The sequence below is a fragment of the Pristiophorus japonicus genome, chromosome 3 (assembly GCF_044704955.1).
Source record: "Pristiophorus japonicus isolate sPriJap1 chromosome 3, sPriJap1.hap1, whole genome shotgun sequence".
Lineage (NCBI taxonomy): Eukaryota > Metazoa > Chordata > Chondrichthyes > Pristiophoridae > Pristiophorus > Pristiophorus japonicus.
This window is the reverse complement of record NC_091979.1, coordinates 93,829,347-93,847,806: the sequence shown is the minus strand read 5'-3', so window position 1 is coordinate 93,847,806 and position 18,460 is coordinate 93,829,347. Positions and strand designations below refer to the sequence as shown.

At 45.7% G+C, this 18,460-nt stretch overlaps 1 protein-coding gene across 16 annotated transcripts in view; it reads right to left on the bottom strand.

The window, feature by feature from the left end:
* The window catches only part of LOC139259794 (RNA-binding motif, single-stranded-interacting protein 1-like), a 769,398-nt gene that overhangs the window by 37,815 nt on the left and 713,123 nt on the right, over positions 1-18,460 (bottom strand). For 14 of the 16 annotated variants that reach the window (XM_070875543.1, XM_070875545.1, XM_070875548.1 and 11 more), the window contains 3 exons: positions 6,499-6,614; positions 2,611-2,654; positions 2,336-2,429 (listed from right to left, as the gene is read on the bottom strand). In XM_070875543.1, coding sequence (XP_070731644.1) covers positions 2,336-2,429; positions 2,611-2,654; positions 6,499-6,614 — 254 coding nt within the window. The remainder of the gene's footprint in view (positions 1-2,335; positions 2,430-2,610; positions 2,655-6,498; positions 6,615-18,460) is intronic. The other 2 variants (XM_070875544.1, XM_070875551.1) reach the window with 1 other exon arrangement.

The following is an 18,460-nucleotide window of genomic DNA, read 5'->3' as shown; positions in this document are numbered from 1 at the left end:
ATAACTTCACATGGATCACTCTCAATAGAGAAGCACGTCAGTGAGCAGATTCACAACATGCAATGGACTTGAGGTGCTACACTATTAGCATCTTAAAGAGTGTCATAGCCTCAGTGTGTTTGTGTATGTGCACGTGCATGGGTGTGTGCAGAAGGGTTAAATCAAGCCATGGGAGATCTGTATGGAAAAATCAACTGCAGTACTCTCACAATGGCAGCAAGACCAAGCAACGCTGTTATAAATTCTATGGGTTAGATTTTCTACCTATTGACCATCAATTAGCAGAAAATCTAGCCCGAGATATGAAGTGCAAAAATTCATGATGTGGCTTTTGAAATTGTTCTAAGTTAAGTGATTGCAGCCAGGGTGACAGTAGTGTGTGACAAAGAGCTTCAGTACCTCTTGGTTAGTGAGAAGAAAATCGACCAGGATTTATATTTCTAATCACTATACAGTGTCACTGCTTGAATTCATTTAAGATTGACTACTGTCAGGAAAGGACAGAATTGGGACTGTGATGCCGCGTGGTAAAATAGGTTGCCAATACTACAGTCAAGGATCACACATGAATAATGGTCTCTTGAGTGAAGTACTGAAGGCTGACATGTGCCACAGTGAAGAATCATATACTTCAGGGGAGCAGAAGAGAGGAATGGAGAAAACTGACAAGAAAAAAAAAGGAGATTTAAAAAAATAATACATTTGTAAAACAAGATGTGGTAAGCAGAAGGCCATCACATCACCAAAACATTGATCACATAGCAGCATCACTGTTATAAACGGGTGATTTTATGAGCTGTGTTTCTTCATGATTTGGGTACTTTCGTGAGGCATAGAAGCTGCTCAATGTAATCAATGCTGGAACTAATTGATCAATCTGACTTCTTTCTTCAGGCAGAGACAGTGCTTACTGTGATCAGCTCTGGGTGAATTCAGCTATTGTGATTGAATACTGGAAATTCTACACCAATAACAAATATTTTATTGGGCATAAAAAGTTAAGTCAAGATTATGTTTTACATTCTATAATTATAGGTCTTGACAATTACTTAAACTAAGGTCTGTCCCTGCAGCTTAATTTAATCTATTGAATCTTCTCAAGTAGACATGCCTGGGTGATGTATGCACCATGAAGTCCCTGATGTAGTTAAACCTGAATTGTGCACACATTGGCATTCATTATTGCTTAATTTTAAATCAATCAATCTGTAAAGAATAAAAGACACAGGAAACACTTATGTTTGATTCAACTTAAACTCAAATATTTCCTTTGTGCCGTTCATCACATCATCTTCCTCCATCTTCTGCTGCCTTGTACCTTCTCTAAACATTTCCTGTGTCAATCATCTACCAACTACATTCCTTACAAAAATGAAAAGAATCCATCACGAAGCATAGATTGGTTCAGTATAGCTACACAACACAATGCAATTTCATAATTATAGATTCCATTAAACAGTTATATTTTAATAAGATTTCAGAATTCAGAATGGAAAGGCTTTATCTAATACTCCAATATTTAACCGGCTATTTTTAAGACAGACGTTGCCCATATAACCAGAAAACACTTTTGTCTTATTTTTGTGACAGAATGTCAGCATTGAAACGGCATTGCTAAACAGTTGGATTCACTTTGTCTACCTTTAATAGCAATTTTCTCAAACTCACGGGAACAATTGTGTGCGCTTTTTTTTTTCTTCGACAATTTTTTCACCTTACCTCCTCTACTCAAAGCATTGATTACTTGCTGTGATATGGCTCCATGGTGCTGATTTGTCTTCTGGTACTTCACCCAAGTAGCCATAATTCATGTGGGAGCTTTGACCGCAAATATCACCAGACTATTCAATGACACTTGAGTGTAATCCTATCTACATTAAACACATGGGCACTTCCAACAGTGGTCACTGGATAGTGTTAGGACCTGGGACCTTAACCCATGGGCATGAGGCCAACTGCTTTGTCCATACTGCTGCCTAGGTTCAGATCAGCTAACTCAGATGCGGAATTGAACCTGTGATCTTCCTAGTTTGTATGGCTCAACTACTGACTGGATAAACTCAGAGCTAACAAGAGAGCCAACATTTTTATCAAAAGTAATTCTGAAGCATCCACTCAAATAATAATACTCATATTTATATAACATCTTATCATGTTGCAATGTCTCAAAGTGTTTCACACAAATAAAATTACTTTAAAACAAAGTGACTTGTTATTTAGAGAAATGATTACTCAATCACATTTTACTCTTTGCAACTTGTACTGCATTCTTGCAGAAATATATTCAAAATTCCTGTAAATAATTGAAATTAATATGAAGAGTTTGAATACCAACCTGATATGTTGAAACAGGAGATGCAATGTACGGTGCAAGAGATGTTTGAGCAATCATTCTATTTGTTGCAATACTGTATGGTGTTGAATAAAATCTAAAAAGAGACAGCAAATGGCAGAGATCAACCATACTCAATATTTGATAATGCAGGACTACATAACAGAACAATAATAGAACTCTCAAAGTAATTTTGCACCCAAATGCAATAGGATGTTATTAGTACATTGTTTAAAAAGAGCATTTACTGCATACAGAAAATCTATTTTGTTACTTACCCATTTTGCATAGCACTGGGATCATATGTGAGGGTCATGCCTGCCTGGAAAAAGAATCAGTATCACCTTCAATTATATGCATAATAGTGTTCATATTGATCTTTCTTGACAAGGTTCAGTTGTTTTTAAAACAGTGTTATACAGCAACTATTAAATCAGCATGGCTTCAAGCTATTATATATAGGTTCTTACCCTTTATGGTGCTCATGCCAGCATACAGAGAACAAAAGAGTTAGGGGGAGAAATTGCATAGCGCCCCATTCGGGGCGATAACTTTTGCGGGAGCACAAAAAATATCGCTGGGCGCTACCCACTTCCCTTGGAGCGCTAAACCACGCAGGAGGGGCAGTAGCCATACAGCGCTGCCGGGATCGGAGGCTCCTTCCCTCCCTTTAAAAAGGGACAGGCCATTGCTGCAAGCTCTGCATTAAAAATACTTTTATGGTGGCCGATGGCAGCCGCGATCCGCGACGATCAGCCCCAAGTGCAGGGCTAATCAATCGCGGCCAAAGAAAAGGAAAAAAAAGCGCAGAGAGTTGTTGCAAGAGTTATCACTTACTTTAGCGGCAATCCCTTGGAATACTGCTCCCTAAGTGGCCGACCTACCTTACAATGCCTCCTGCAGCTGCCTGGTGATGCTGCAGGGGGCAGAACTGAAGATCTGATCCAGGGTGCTACCAGGGCACTGCGCAGGTGGATGACGTCACGACCTCCGAGGCACAGGAGATCGTGGTGCTTGGGGTTACGGCTGCCGCAAACCTCCACGGCAAGTTCCTAGGTGTCAATACTCTCGCCGTTTCCAGTCACAGAGCCGTTAGCATCCCATTCTTGCACCCCCTCAAGGCACTAATGGGAGGTGCAAAGGAGGCCAATTTCTTGCCCTTAATTTTCAACATTATCAGTCCAAAATATTTTTCATGACCATCCTTGTAAATCTGATAAATAACCAATTCTTGTATATTGGTCCAATTCAACAGATTCACATCTATAGATTGGAACCTTGATGGCATGAGTGTGTGCGCACTACAGATAATGCACAACATTTAAGTGTTACAAAGGTCCTACTCTAAGAGGAAAATCTTCTACAACCAGAAAACAGGTGATTGCTGCTATAGGCTTGTCTTTGAGTTTACAATAATAATGCATTGTATTGTAGAACTTTCATTACACAGCATATACAGCACAGAAACAAGCTCCACTCGAGCCTCCTCTCATCTTTTCTCATCTAACTCTGTCAGCATAGCCCTCGATTCCCTTCTCCCTCATATGCTTAATAGCCTCCCCTAAAATGCATCTCAACTATTTGTCTCAACTATTCCATGTGGTAGAGAGTTCCACATTCTCACCACTCTCAGGATAAAGCAGTTTCTTCTTAATTCCCCATTTGATTTCTTGGTGACTATCTTACATTGATGGCCTACAGTTATGCTCTTCCCCACAAGTGGAAACATTCTCTCTGGGTCTACTCTATCAAAACTGTTCATAATTTTACACATTAGGTCACCCCTCAGCTTTCTCTTTTCATGAGAAAATAGTTCCAACCTGTTCATCCTTTCCTGGATAGATATAACCTTGAATTTCTAGTTATCATCCTTGTAAGTCTTTTTTGTACCCTGTCCAGGGACGCTATATCTTTTCTATAATATGCCAACCAGAATTATACACAGTACTCCAAATGTGGTCTAACTAAGGTTTGAGACAAGTATAGCATAACCTTTCTACTTTTCAATTCTATCCCTCCAGAAATAAACCCTGGTGCTTGTTTTTTTTATGGCCTTATTAACCTGCGTCACTACTTTTAGTTACTTAGCGTACTCCGAGATCCCTTTGCTCTTCTACCCCATTTAGATTCTCATTTTTCAAGTAATGTGTGACCTCCTTACTTTTCTTATCAAAATGTAATGCCACACATTTATCTGTGCTGAAATTCATTTGCCAATTTATATGCCCATTCTGCAAGTTAATTAATGTCTTCTTGTAATTTGTTGCAATCATTCAGTCAGAGTCTTTAAAATATATTGGACAACTGATTGCACTGGAATACAAAGGGGTGCAAATAATGCTACAGTTATATAAAGCTCTGGTTAGACCCAATTTAGAGTACTGTATTCAGTTCAGGACACCGCACACCAGAAAGAATAAATTGACCTTGGAGGGGGTGCAGCAGATTCACCAGAATGATGCCGGGGCGAAAAGGGTTAAATTGAGGACAGGCTACATACGCTTGTACTCCCTTAAGAATAGAAGATTAAGGGACCGAAATTGCCCACCGCCGGAAACGAGGCGCACCTACCCTGTTTCAGATGATTTTACCGGTGCAGTTGATGTGGTGGCTTCTTGAGCGACAATCCGCTCTTTGGCTTTTTTTTCCCAGCAGCCCGGAAGTTGGTCATAATGGGGGCAGAAGTGAGGCAGTGAGCGGAAGTTCGCATACTGGAGGGGCGGAAGTTGGGTGGCGGGCGGAGTGTCCTCTGCTGTCAGTCATCAGCGTAGCGCGTCACCACGTCTCTCTCCTTCACTTAAAGGCGAGAGCCTGTGCGATTCTTGAAGTTGGGTCCACTGTGCCACCAGGGAGGGTTTCAACTGGGCCAGCGGCCTGGCATCCAAGAAGGGGTGCCAGGCTGCCTGTTGGCGGCCTGGCTGAACTTGGGGGCATAATTGTCAGCCCGACACGGCAGTCGGCCAACAAAAAAATTAAGATTGTGGCTGCGGCAGTCGGTCCTCCCCTTTAATGGCAGACCAACCATCATTTTAGAAGCACTCCAAGCACAGTGCACTGGCAGAAGATTTTCTCCGCGGAATCTCGCAATCATGGGGGGGGGGGGGGGGGGGGAGGGGGGGAACATTGGGGGTATGCGCTTTGATGATGCATTCGGGATGGATCTGCAGCAATGGAGCGGTAGTGGGGGGAACGAGTCACAGCCAGGAGCGGAATTTTCAAAATGGCGGCCATTGCACGCAAAATTGGCGGCCATTCCACTCTGCAGCGTGGCCACTGATTTCCGGCTGTAACAGGCTTTAAGGGAAGGAGCAATTTCGGCTCCTAACGGTTGATCTAATTGGGGTGGCTAAGAGAGAAACTATTTCCTCTGGTGGGGGAGTCAGAACAAGGGGCCATAAATGTTAAAATTAGAGCTAGGCCTTCAAGAGTGATGTCAGCAAGCACTTCTTCACATAAAGGGTATTGGAAATCTGGAACACTATCCCAAAAAGCTGTTGAGGCTAGGTCAATTGAAAATTTCTAATCTGAGATTGATAGCTTTTGTTAAGACATAGGTACTAAGGGTAATGGAGCCAAGGCGGGTACATGGAGTTAATGTAGATCAGCCATGATCTAAATGAATGGTGGAACACAGTTCTGATATTATTAGCACTAGTATATTCCATCAATTCATATAACCTTCCAATTTCTGTTGGGCTCCTATTTATTGATAGCATTGTATTTTAGGAATATGCATTATCCAGACAAACTGTGAAGTATACATTATCCAGACAAACTATGAAGAACAAAGGAAAGCAACAGTAAATGCCTATTTATTTAACTTTTGTGACAACACTAATGTATTTTTATTTATATAAAAGAAAATATTTTTTGAAAATGACGTGCAGAGCTGTGTGCATGTGAAAGAAGAAAGCAATGCTTATCTTGGACAGGGACAGTGTTGAATGAAATATGATTGAAGAGGGCATATTATCAAAGTGGTGCTGTTGTTTATTGGTGGACTATTGTCACCATGACATGACTGATGAGCCACTGAACCACGCAGGAAAAAATTGTAACAATATCTTCTTTGAACAATATGCCACACTACACTAAACTCTACAGTTTGACTATTTGCTTATAATATTATTTCCACATGCATACTTCAAGTTCATTGAAAGACTTACAAGTCTCACCTCGCCTTCTCGATGCCACGCTCGACCATTCTGCACATATTTGTTCTGATTTTGTCGCTTTTTCTGACCACCATCTGCAAACTTGCATAGCAAAGGTTCTATGGGTGCTGTAGAGAGAGAACATTTGTTTAAAAACGTTATATTACTGTATGTACCATATAATGAAAAACTTGATACCACATTGCGAAAATAGCATTGGAATACTGTAGTACATCACAACAATTTTTTTTACGGCCTACTTCAAGTATTATACTAAACATTCACTCCCTCCACCATCGGCGCTGCACTATGTACCATCTACAAGATGCACTGCAGCAACTTGCCAAGATTCTTCGATAGTAGTGCACAAACCCGTGACCTCTACCACCTGGAAGGGCAGCAGGTGCATGGGAACACGATCCCCTGCACGTGCTCCTCCAAGCCACACACCATCCTGACTTGGAAGTATATCACGGTTCCTTCATCGTCGCTGGGTCAAAATCCTGGAACTCCCTGCCTAACAGCATTGTGCGAGTACCTTCACCTAATGGACTGCTGCAGTTCAAGGCAGCTGCTCACTACCACCTACTCAAGGGCAATCAGGGATGGGCCATAAATGCTGGCCTTGCCAGTGACATCAACATTCCATGAATGAATAAAAAAGTGTGACAAAATCCTGGGGTTAGTTGGATATATAAACCACCCGAGCTTTCATAGTTTATGATACGAGACTGCTAAGTTGTGTTCCAACTTTGTAATACACAAATCCCAGTGAGTTGGTTGTTATTTTAGGAGTAAAACACAGTCTCAGTTTGTCTCCTGAGTGGCCAATTCTAGCCAGCTGATTAGAACACAGGAAACACATATAGTGGCATTAAAAGCAGTATTCACAATCCCCCGCAAGAAAGGTCACGACAAAGAAGATGGACATCAATCAAAATGCCAGTACAAGAAAGCAAGTGGAAACATCTAAATGTGATTATAAAATAATTTGGCACAATGTCTAAAACTGTAGGTTATTATTGTAGTTATAAATGTGCATTTTGTTTTATTGTTAAGTAGTAACCCATCTTATACAAATGCCCAGGCCTAGAAAGTGTGTGCATTTGCGCCTCCTGTTAGCACCCCCAGGGGCACTGACAACGACTCTCACCATATAGGGTGGGAGTTTAGCGGTGATGCTACAGCCTTGCGCCCTGATCTCCTGCTCCCGGGGATGGTGACGTCATCGCCGTGCGCATCGCCCCATTAGCACCCCGGACCCGAAATTCACTTTCGCCCCCAGCTGCTGCAGGAGGTGTGGATCGGGCAGCCGGCCGCTATTGAGCCGATAATTAAAGGCAAGGTGGCCTAGGTAAGTAAAAACAAACTTATCTTTGCTGCTGACATTTCCTTCCGTTTTCTTCGCTGGGTTCTGCCTTCAAGCAGAGTGCAGGGCTGATCGCACGGGTTCCCCGCTCCCATGGTGGTCCAGGTAGGTGTGGTTTTTTTTTTAAACTTGCAAAGCCTGCAGCGATGGCCCTTCCCTTTAAGGCCCTTTGTACACGGCAACGGTGCACGGCCCGGTGTGCAGTGCTGCTGAAGTGTGCACCCAGTTAGTGCTCCAAGAAGGAAGTGGAACGCTCGATTTAGTGCTCCACTTCCTTCCTGGAGCGCTAAAGCCAATTTTGAGAGCAGGGAAACATTAGTGCCTGTCGCTAAGTTTCCCGCCCCCAAACGGGCCAATAATCAATTTCTTCCCCAAGTTCCCTCCAGGCAAATTTTAAACAGATTCATTGTGAAAGAAAGTCATATAGGTTTGGTTAAATCCTGGCAAAGTTTTGAATTTATTAGACTCAAGGGTCAGTGGGGGTGAAATTGCCCCCTTTTTAGAGGCCTTTTAGCGCCTCCAGGGGCGCTAACGGGGCAGAGGAGACTTTTCACCTGGGGAAGGGGGGAGGGGGGGGTGCTACCGGTTCCTGAGAAATTGCCTGGGTGTTTATGGAGGCATTGCCATGGCAGTGCCGCGCCCCACGGGTTGCGAAGCTGGCCCACATCCGCTCTCGGGGTGCTACTTAAAGGGGAGGGTGCCAGTGGCCCGGACCGCCATCTTTTCAGGATTGCCAACTTTCGGGTTGGCTCAAGGATGGCGGTGCTAGCGTGGTCCGGGCTGCCATCGTGCAGCCCGGCACTCTGTTTTGGGTGCCGGTCCCACACTGCGCTGGTAGCCTAGTGGAGGCCATTAGAGGCCTTGCAGAATGCGCAGCGGCCCGCTCCTTTAAGCAAAGGGGAGGGGCATTGAAATGTGTCTGCGGACTCACAGCCCCAGTAGTGCCCCGGGAGCTACCCCCAAAGGAATTGGAACATGCGAGATTGAGCTCCACTTCCTTTGAGTGGCAGTAAGCCCAATTCAGTGGCAGAGGCGGGACTTTTGCCGGGCGCAGAAAATCCTGGCCCCAGCTGGTTACCACCCCCAATCGGGGCACAGGGCAATTTTGTCCCCAGTGTCTTTAGCCACATAATTCAATACACAATATTGGGGCTTTTTTGTCAGCTTGATGTCGAACAGCACAGAAACCCACCCCAAATGTTTAATAGTCTCAAAAGCAAGTTAATGAGAAATCCACAAAGGTAGAATTTCTGTTAGCTTGATAGGAAGTGCACACTCTCTCCCTATAAGCTAGAAAACTTAGACACAGGTTGACAACTGTCAAGGCTTAGGAATTCCCAAATGTACATGAATATACTGGTGGAGTTTAACTAGCTAAAACCATGCAGTGTATCTGCCCATAGCATTGATGAGCTTCCTGCTGCTTGTCTAGTTAGCTCATTCTGTCTGTAATATCGGACTTTCAATATTATTGGGAGCTGAGTGGGAAGAACCCCTGCTACTAGTGTTAGGTCTACATTAATAAATCAGGTTGCTGGTCAACCATCAACAGTCCCTTGGAATATTGCATACCTCCTTGCCTTAGATATCAGATTACCGAGTCTGCTATAGAAGATTGACTTGGTTCCAAACATTCTTTGGTAGACTTGTCATCATGAAGCCACTTCAACCCTAAGAGACCTTGGAAGTGAAATTGCCCCATGGCTGCTTTTGAACGCATAATTTGAATTAAAAGAAAATTTAGTGCCCGGCGAGATGGGCCGCTAAATCGTGCGGAATTAGGGTCTTGGAGCAAATCAAAATGCCTGGGACGGCTGTGGGACGCAACTCTCAGCGCCGCGCTGAACACATCAGCGTGACGATGATGACATGTCACAACATCTCTCCCCTTCTTTTAAAGGGGAGGGCCGCTGTGAACTCTGCAGTCACTTCAGAGATGCCCACTGGGCCACCAGGGAGGGGCGTCGGCTGGGCCAGTGGGCTGGCACCCAAGAGGGCATGCCAGGTTGCATGTTGGCGGCCCGGTCCCATTGTCGGGCCGACTAAAAGGTGGGCCGACACGGAAAAGATGGCGGCGGTGGCACAACCACCTCGCCTTTAAGGACGGCCGGGGCGTCACAGCCACCACAGCTTCTTGCCCCGCAAAGCTGTCGGTGGCATCGCCCCACACCAACCGCGCATCCCATGGGGCAACTTCCCCTGCGGGGCAGTAAGGGCTCGGCACACTCACTGATAATGTCATCCCTCTCCCCAATTTCTGTCTGAGGTTGAGCCAAACTGTTCGCAACCATGGTGTCATATTTGATCTTGAAATGAGCTCTCGACCAAAAATCTGCAGCATAACCAAGACCGTCTATTTCCACCTCCATAACATTGCCCATTTCCGTCCTTGCCTCAGCTCATCCGCTGCTGAAGCCCTCATCCATGCCTTTGTTACTTCTAGACTTGACTATTCCAACGTACTCCTGGCTGGACTCCCACATTCTATCTTACATAAACTAGAAGTGATCCAAAACTCTGCTGCCCGTGTCCTAAATCGCACCAAGTCCTGCGCATCCATCATCATCCTCCCTAGGATCGAGGAAGACTTGCTTCCACTCTTAGCATGAGTTCTTAGGTGGCTGCATAGTCCAATACGAGAACCACAGTCTCTATCACAGGTCGGACAGATAGTCGTTGAGGGAAAGGGTGGACAGGGAGCCTGGTTTGCCGCACGCTCCTTCCACTGCCTGCGCTTGATTTCTGCATGCTCTCGGCGACGATACTCGAACTGCTCAGCGCCCTCCCGAATGCACTTCCTCCACTTAGGGCGGTCTATGGCCAGGGACTCCCAGGTGTCAGTGGGGATGTCGCACTTTATCAGGGAGGCTTTGAGGGTGTCCTTGTAACGTTTCCTCTGCCCACCTTTGGCTCGTTTGCCGTGGACGAGTTCCAAGTACAGTGCTCGCTTTGGGAGTCTCGTGTCTGGCATGCGGACTATGTGGCCTGCCCAGCGGAACTGATCAAGTGTGGTCAGTGCTTCAATGCTGGGGATGTTGGCCTGGACGAGGACGCTAATGTTTGTGCGTCTGTCCTCCCAGGGGATTTGCAGGATCTTGCGGAGACATCGCTGGTGGTATTTCTCCAGCGACTTGAGGTGTCTACTGTACATGGTCCACGTCTCTAAGCCATACAGGAGGGTGGGTATTACTACGGCCTTGTAGACCATGAGCTTGGTGACAGTTTTGAAGGACTGATCTTCAAACACACTTTTCCTCAGGTGGCCGAAGGCTGCACTGGCGCGCTGGAGGCGGTGTTGGATCTCATCAGCAATGCCTACTCTTGTTGATAGGAGGCTCCCGAGATAGGGGAAGTGGTCCACGTTGTCCAGGGCCACGCCATGGATCTTGATGTTTGGGGGGCAGTGCTGTGCGTCGAGGACAGACTGTTGTAGGACCTTTGTCTTACTAATGTTTAGCATAAGGCCCATGCTTTCATACGCCTCGTTAAATACGTTGACTATGTCCTGGAGTTCAGCTTCTGTGTGTGCACAGACGCAGGCGTCGTCCGCGTACTGTAACTCGACGACAGAGGTTGGAGTGGTCTTGGACCTGGCCTGGAGACGGCGAAGGTTGAACAGCTTCCCACTAGTTCTGTAGGTTAGCCAGCGGGGAGCTTATCAACTGTGAGGTGGAGCATCACCCCTATGCTCGCTGACCTTCACTAGCTTCCAGTTAAGCGACACCTCGATTTCAAAATTATCCATCATTATTTTAAATCCCTCCATGACCTCCCCCACCCTGCCCTCTTGAGCATCCCTGATTATAATCGTTCAACCATTGGTGGCCGTGCCTTCTGTTACCTAGGCCCAAAGCTCTGGAACCCTCTGCCTCTCTACCTCTCTTTCCTTCTTCAAGGTGCTCCTTAAAACCAACCTCTTTGATCAAGCTTTTGGTGACCTATGCTAATTTCTACTTATGTGGCTCGGTGTCAAATTGTTTTATCTCAAAATACTTCTGTGAAGCATCTTGGGACGTTTCACTATGTTAAAGGCGCTATATAAATAAATACAAGTTGTTGTTGTTGTTGATCAAGAAAAACGATAAACCGTTCTGTCATCCAATTACCACTACCTATTTTCTCATTGAATTAAATACATGGCCAAGAATGTTTCTTTGCTCCACAAATGCTGTTTGTGAACCGCTATCAGAGCAGGCCGGGGAGCGGAAGGAGCAGCGTGGCGGCCTAGCCCAGCAGGCTGAGCGGCCCCCGGCCTGCGAACACCATCGGAGCAGGCCAGGGAGCAGAAGGAGAAGCGTAGCGGCATACCACTCCAGGGAGCAGCACGTGCTGGAGCAGGAGAGCAACGGCAGTGAAAAGGGACATCACCAAGATCCAGGTCGGTGATTGGAGCATGGGCAGATACAGCAGGAGCGGCGAGGTCAAGACGAAGGAGTGGTGAAGATTGTCGAAGGATGTGATCGGGGCCCAGGAGAGGCGAGGGCCCAGGGGCAGCACGGGCCCTTCCATGTTGCATCCGTGCAGCAGGGCTGGTCTCCAGTCGTCTTGGTTAATCCTTGCTACTGGATCAAGACCTAGCTCTGTCAAGCCCGTGTGGTGACGGGTGTGCAATAGTCACCACACTTTAAAAAAATACTGCCTATGATGATGAGTAGGTACAGTGCAATGGCAACACTGCTACTGCAAGTTTCTACTTTTCTCAGAATACTCTATTAACTCAGCTGTGGAAACATTTTTCTTTTCCACTTAACAAAACATGCATTACTGGAAATGTACAAAATCACGTTTGCAGATGGAATAAGGAAGAAAAGGCATTGGGGAAGAAATTCAACTTATGATCACCTGTTTCACACCTGTAAAACGAGTGTTAGGCATCCGAATTTTGTGTTGTGATCTGTCATCCACAATCTGGACCAGAACGGCGATGGATGCCATTTTGACTCAGGTGACATTTGATCATTCAGAGTGCCCGCCTGCAACAGGCATTAGGCTATTTCAAGAAAATTGGGGTCATATGTAGGTAGGGTTGCCAACCCTGGAGGTTTGATCACATGATATTCTGTCTCCATGACATCTGACCATGTGGTGCCAGATCATGTGACATTTGATTACATGACTTTGATCAATTTATTGCATTTATATTGTAACAGTTGGGTCCCCTGTAGTTTATTTTTGCGAGTGGTTTTGCGCCAGCAGCTGTTGTGTGACAAGTTCGAAGCACCAGGAGGTCACCCACAAGCAGGCGAAGAGAGGGAAACAGAGGGTGGGGAAGGTAAACAGAGGGCGGGGAAGAGGGGAAAACAGAGGGCGGGGAAGAGGGGAAAACAGAGGGCGGGGAAGAGGGGAAAACAGAGGGCGGGGAAGAGGGGAAAACCGGCCACTTTTAACAGGCTCAGTATCTCTCCACATCTCCTTGGACCTCGGGTTTTGTGTGTGAAGGTGACAACTCTGAACTGAGAACCTCAGTCAGAGCTGATCTGTACTTGGACTTCACATGTCAAAACTGGGCAGCACAGAGCGACCTGAAACAAACCGATAGATCGCACAAAGGGAAACAGGCTCAGTGTTTGGGCCACTTCTCACAGGGCACATCGCTCTAAACTCAGCTCAACACCAACATTTCTGAACCACTCACTGAGCTCAAACTCGATATAGAAAAGTTTTCATAGAATTATAGAAATTACAGCATAGGAGACCATTCGTTCCCTGATACTGCCGCTCTCTCTTTTAATCACATTCTTCAGAAGAAAATTATTTACCCAAAGAGTGGTGAGAATGTGGAACTCGCTACCACAGGGAGAGGTTGAAGCGAATAGTATAGACGCAATTAAGAGGAGGCTAGATAACCAAATGAGGGAGAAGAGAATAGAGGGTTATGTGGATAGATTTAGTTAAGGAAAGACGGGAGGAGACTCGAGTGGAGCATAAATACAGACATGAACTGGTTGGACCGAATTACCTGTTTCTGTGCTGCATATCCTATGTAATCCTATGTATGTAATCTGCCTCCCAACCCCACCAGCCAAAAATCTTTATATATCACTCCTTTTCAAATAAATATCCCATTCCCTTTGAGATTAAGTTTTAGGCAGTACCTCAATCGCCACATGTGGTGAAGTATTCCATGGTCTAATAGTCCTCAGTTCAAGAACTTTCCTCCTCCCTTCCCCTTTGTTTCTTCCAGTGGGAATCCTTGTTTCCCATTCCCTACTTCCCCATTCCCCTACCAGTAGAAATAATCTTTCATTATTTATCCAAAGTAAGGTGTCTGGGTTTCACTTACTTCTTTACTGATTGTTCCTTCCTCAGCGTTGCTCCCAATCACCACCTTGCTGGTACTGCTTCCAGCTCTGTGGGAAATACCCGCCCCAACCCATTCCGCACTCCCCCCACCTCACTCGCTTGATGCCTAATCCCCCGACCACTAGTCCCCTTCTCTCCCACTCCCTAATTCCTCATCTCTTCCCGAGTTCCCATTCCCCAGTCCCCTCTCAAGTCCCCATTGTACAGTTTCCATCGTTCCCTGATACCTATTCCCCAGTCTCCCCATGACCCTCCATTCTCCTTCTCTTCGCACCCCCCCCCCCCACTCTCGATCCCCCCAGTCTCAGACCTCTCCCAGAATTCAAGCACCATCCTCTCAATTTCAGAGCCTTCACGAGTTCAGGCACCCTCCAAATGCTGACACTCGTGATTCCCGACTTTCTAGCCCCCGCCGACTGTGCTCCACGCGGTTGCGGCTCCCTGCGGTTGGGTGACATCACTGAGCCGGAGGATCTAACAGCAGCTTGTAACATCACAGGATTGGGGGGGGGGGGGGTCGGGAAATTGAAATAGCTGATCTACTGGACTGCTTAAGACACAGCTCAGGAGAGGTACCCCTGATTTCCAGCAACTCCGGTCATTCAGGGAGGGTTGGGAATCCTAGATGCAGGTTGTAGGATCTTGAATGTGAAATTAAGGTAGAAGTGTGCGGAGTTTCCCTTGCACATGCTCTACCTAGTTGTACCAGGTTTTGCACACTCTAACCAATGGTCCTTTAAGGGATTGCTGGAAGCTGCTCAAAAAGGCCTAAACAAATTTCAGGTTTTATTTTAGTCAGCCCAGTAGAAGCAGAAGTGCTCCTCTGGGTCCACCCAAACACTCCAGTCCTCTGCTGTTGCGTTGAGGACTTCGGTTGGGATTGCCTCTCTCGCCCCAGACCCGACCTGCTGACCGGCGATCGGCTGGGAGGGCAGCCGTTGGCGCCCACAGATCACTGGTGGCATTTAATTAAGGCCAAAAGCCAAATTTGGACATCAAACTGGCACAGATTAGCACGCAGAGCAGTCGTTCCGCTGACTTTGCACTCATTTTGGGCCCAAGTTGATTTTCCCCCTCATTCATATTGTAAGCCAAATAGCCTCAGTTTTTAAGGGACAGTAACAGTATTCGTTTCACAAAGATTCTATTTTGAATTGGTTGTAAAATGTTTAAGCATGTGCTCTTAATAAACTTACAATTTAATTTACAAGTTACTAATAGTCATTGTAATCTATTTATTCTTTCTTTCTAATTTTCTGATCCATTACTTTTGACCCAATTTCCTATCCTAGCACACATTGAAGTTCAAACATTGGGGTAATGCAAGCTTTTCTGATGAGAAGCACGTGAATGCTGTCCAACTCATATTGCCACTGGAAAGTACAAAGGTAGCCTGTCAACTTCCATGCCAAATTCCAGGCAATCAGTAGACATAAAGTTGTGCTGTGGAAACCATTCAGCAGAGACAGAAGAATGCTGCAAACCAGTCAACTTCTTGTCATCTGTCCATGCTGCATGGCTATCAATTGTCCGTTGTGTACTACACCACTCTCAGGAGGACAGCCAGAATGCTTAGTAACATCTTGTTCTGCTACTTGTCAGAAGAAACTTATGAGTTACTCTCCTCTGGTCTTTCATTAATTCTGTATTCACTGATTTTAAAAACAGCAGCTGGTGACATCACGGGGTGGGAGTGGTGCGGGGCGGTGGGGGGGGGTCGGAAAATTGAAATAACTAGGTCATCGACCTGAACTGTTAACTCTGTCTCTCTCTCTCCATAGATACTGCCTAACCTGCTGAGTATTTCCAGCATTTTCTGTTTTTTTCAGATTCCAGCATCCACAGTATTTTGCTTTTGTATAAAATATTTGGCTTTATCAACTACTATTTAAAGTTTTAACAGTATTATGTAGACTCATATCATGTTAAAGCACAGAAACAAGTCATTCGGCCCATCAATAGGGAATTCAATTACCCTAATAGAGACATGCCGAAATTTAGAGTAAAGGGCAAAGGCGGCAAGGAATTCTTAAAATGTGTACAGGAGAACTTTCTTAATCAGAATGGCCCAGAATTTGCAGCTGTAATGACGGCAAAACTGTCAGCATCTGCCGTCATTACAACTGTGAAACTGACAGCAACTTCTGGCTTCTGCACAAGCGCAGTTAAATGCGGAAATCCAGAAGTTGCTGTCAAGCTACTCCATGCTCCTTCACAGGTCACGCGATTTAACTCCCCGCAGCGGGCAATCAATTGAAATTACTGAACTGATGAGAACTTCAGCTTTCACACTCTAATATCGCTATTAAAACCCCCAAAAAGTTAAGCCTTGTTCAATGAGGTTTAACTGGGTTTTTAACAGTGTACTAAGTCATAACTACTGCTGAACAACCATTCTGGCCCTGAAAAATTAATCTGATATTTGTGAATGTAAATTTTTTCTATTATTACAGAGGATGTACAGCCATTCAGCCCAACCAGTTCATGCTCTACTCAAGTCTCCTTCCGTCTTTCCTCATCTAACTATCAGCATAACTCTTTAGTCCCTTCTTGCTCGTATATTTATCTAGCATCCCCTTAAATGCATCTATACTATTCGCTTGAACGACTCCCTGCGGTAGCGAGCTCCACATTCTCACCACTCTCTGGGTAAAGAAGTTTCTTCTGAATTCCCTATTTGACTTCAAGGTGACTATCTTGTATTGATATCCTCTAGTTTTGCTCTTTCCCACAAGTGGAAACATTCTCTGTGTCTACTCTATCAAAACAATTTATTTCTTGGAAAAGGAGTCAGACTAGATACTGCAAGCTCAAAGTAAGTGTGACCGCAGTCCTTTATTATCGATCTCAGAGTGCCTTTCCAGCCTGTGAGGCCTCCTTATATACAGGTGCTCCCAAGGTATTGTGGGATCCCTTGGGACTCCAGGGGATAAGCTCTCTGGTGGTTAGACATGGTAACTACAGGTTTACATACATGACAACATTCCTCCCCCCCCCCCCCCTCCCAAAGTCAAAAGTGTAATTATTTACAATGTGAGTTGATCTGGGGCCTTCCTTTCCCTGATTGATCGTCTCGGTGCAAATGCTGGTGTTGGCGAGTCGTTTATTGGGTCTTCGCTGGGCTGCTGCGCAGCTGGCCTTGCTGGACTGCTGGGAGTGGTGAGTCTTGCTGGGCTGCTGCGGGTGATGGGTTCTGCTTCGTGGTCAACCGCTGGGTTGGTTGCCACTTGTGGAGTGTCGAAAAAGGAAGAGTCTATTCTATTGTGGGTTGTTCTGGATAGTCCGTAAATCTGAGTTTGGCTTGGTCCAAATGTTTTCTGCAGGTGAGTCCATTTGCGAGTTTGACCACAAATACCCTACTCCCCTCTTTGGCCAAAACAGTGCCAGCAATCCACTTGGAAACTTATCCATAGTTTAACACAATTACAGGATCATTTACTTCAATTTCGCGTGACACATTTGCGCGATCATGATATGTATTCTGTTGAAGCCGCCTGCTCTCTACCCGTTCGTGTAGATCAGGGTGGACTAACGAGAGCCTTGTCCTAAGTGCCCTTTTCACGAGTTCAGCGGGAGGGACCCCGGTGAGCGACTGGGGTCTTGTGTGGCAACTAAGCAGGACTCGGGATAAGCAAGTCTGCAGTGAGCCTTCAGTGAGCCCTTTTCAAGCTCTGCTTGATTGTTTGAACTGCTCGTTCTGCCTGACCAGTGGAAACTGGCTTAAACGGGGCAGATGTGACATGTTTGACCCCATTGCAGGTCATGAACTCTTTGAACTCGGCACTGGTAAAGCACGGTCCATTGTCACTTATAAGGACATCAAGCAGGCCGTGTGTGGCAAACATGGCCCGTAAGCTTTCGATGGTGGCAGCGGACATGCTTGCCGACATTATCACACATTCAATCTACTTGGATTACGCATCTACAACCACTAAAAATATTTTTCCCAAGAATGGGCCTGCATAGTCGACATTTACCCTAGACCACGGTTTGGAAGGCCAAGACCATAAACTTAGTGGCGCCTCCCTGGGTGCATTGCTTAACTGGGAACATGTGTGCACAAATGCAATACAGGACTCTAAGTCTGCATCAATACCGGGCCACCACACGTGGGATCTGGCTATCGCTTTCATCATTACAATGCCTGGGTGGGTACTGTGGAGATCACTAATGAAAGTGTCCCTGCCCTTTTTTGGCACAACTACCGATTACCCCATAGGAGGCAATCTGCCTGTATAGAAATTTCATCTTTGCGCCGCTGGTTCGGCTTTATTTCTTCCTGCATCTCGAACGGGACACTAG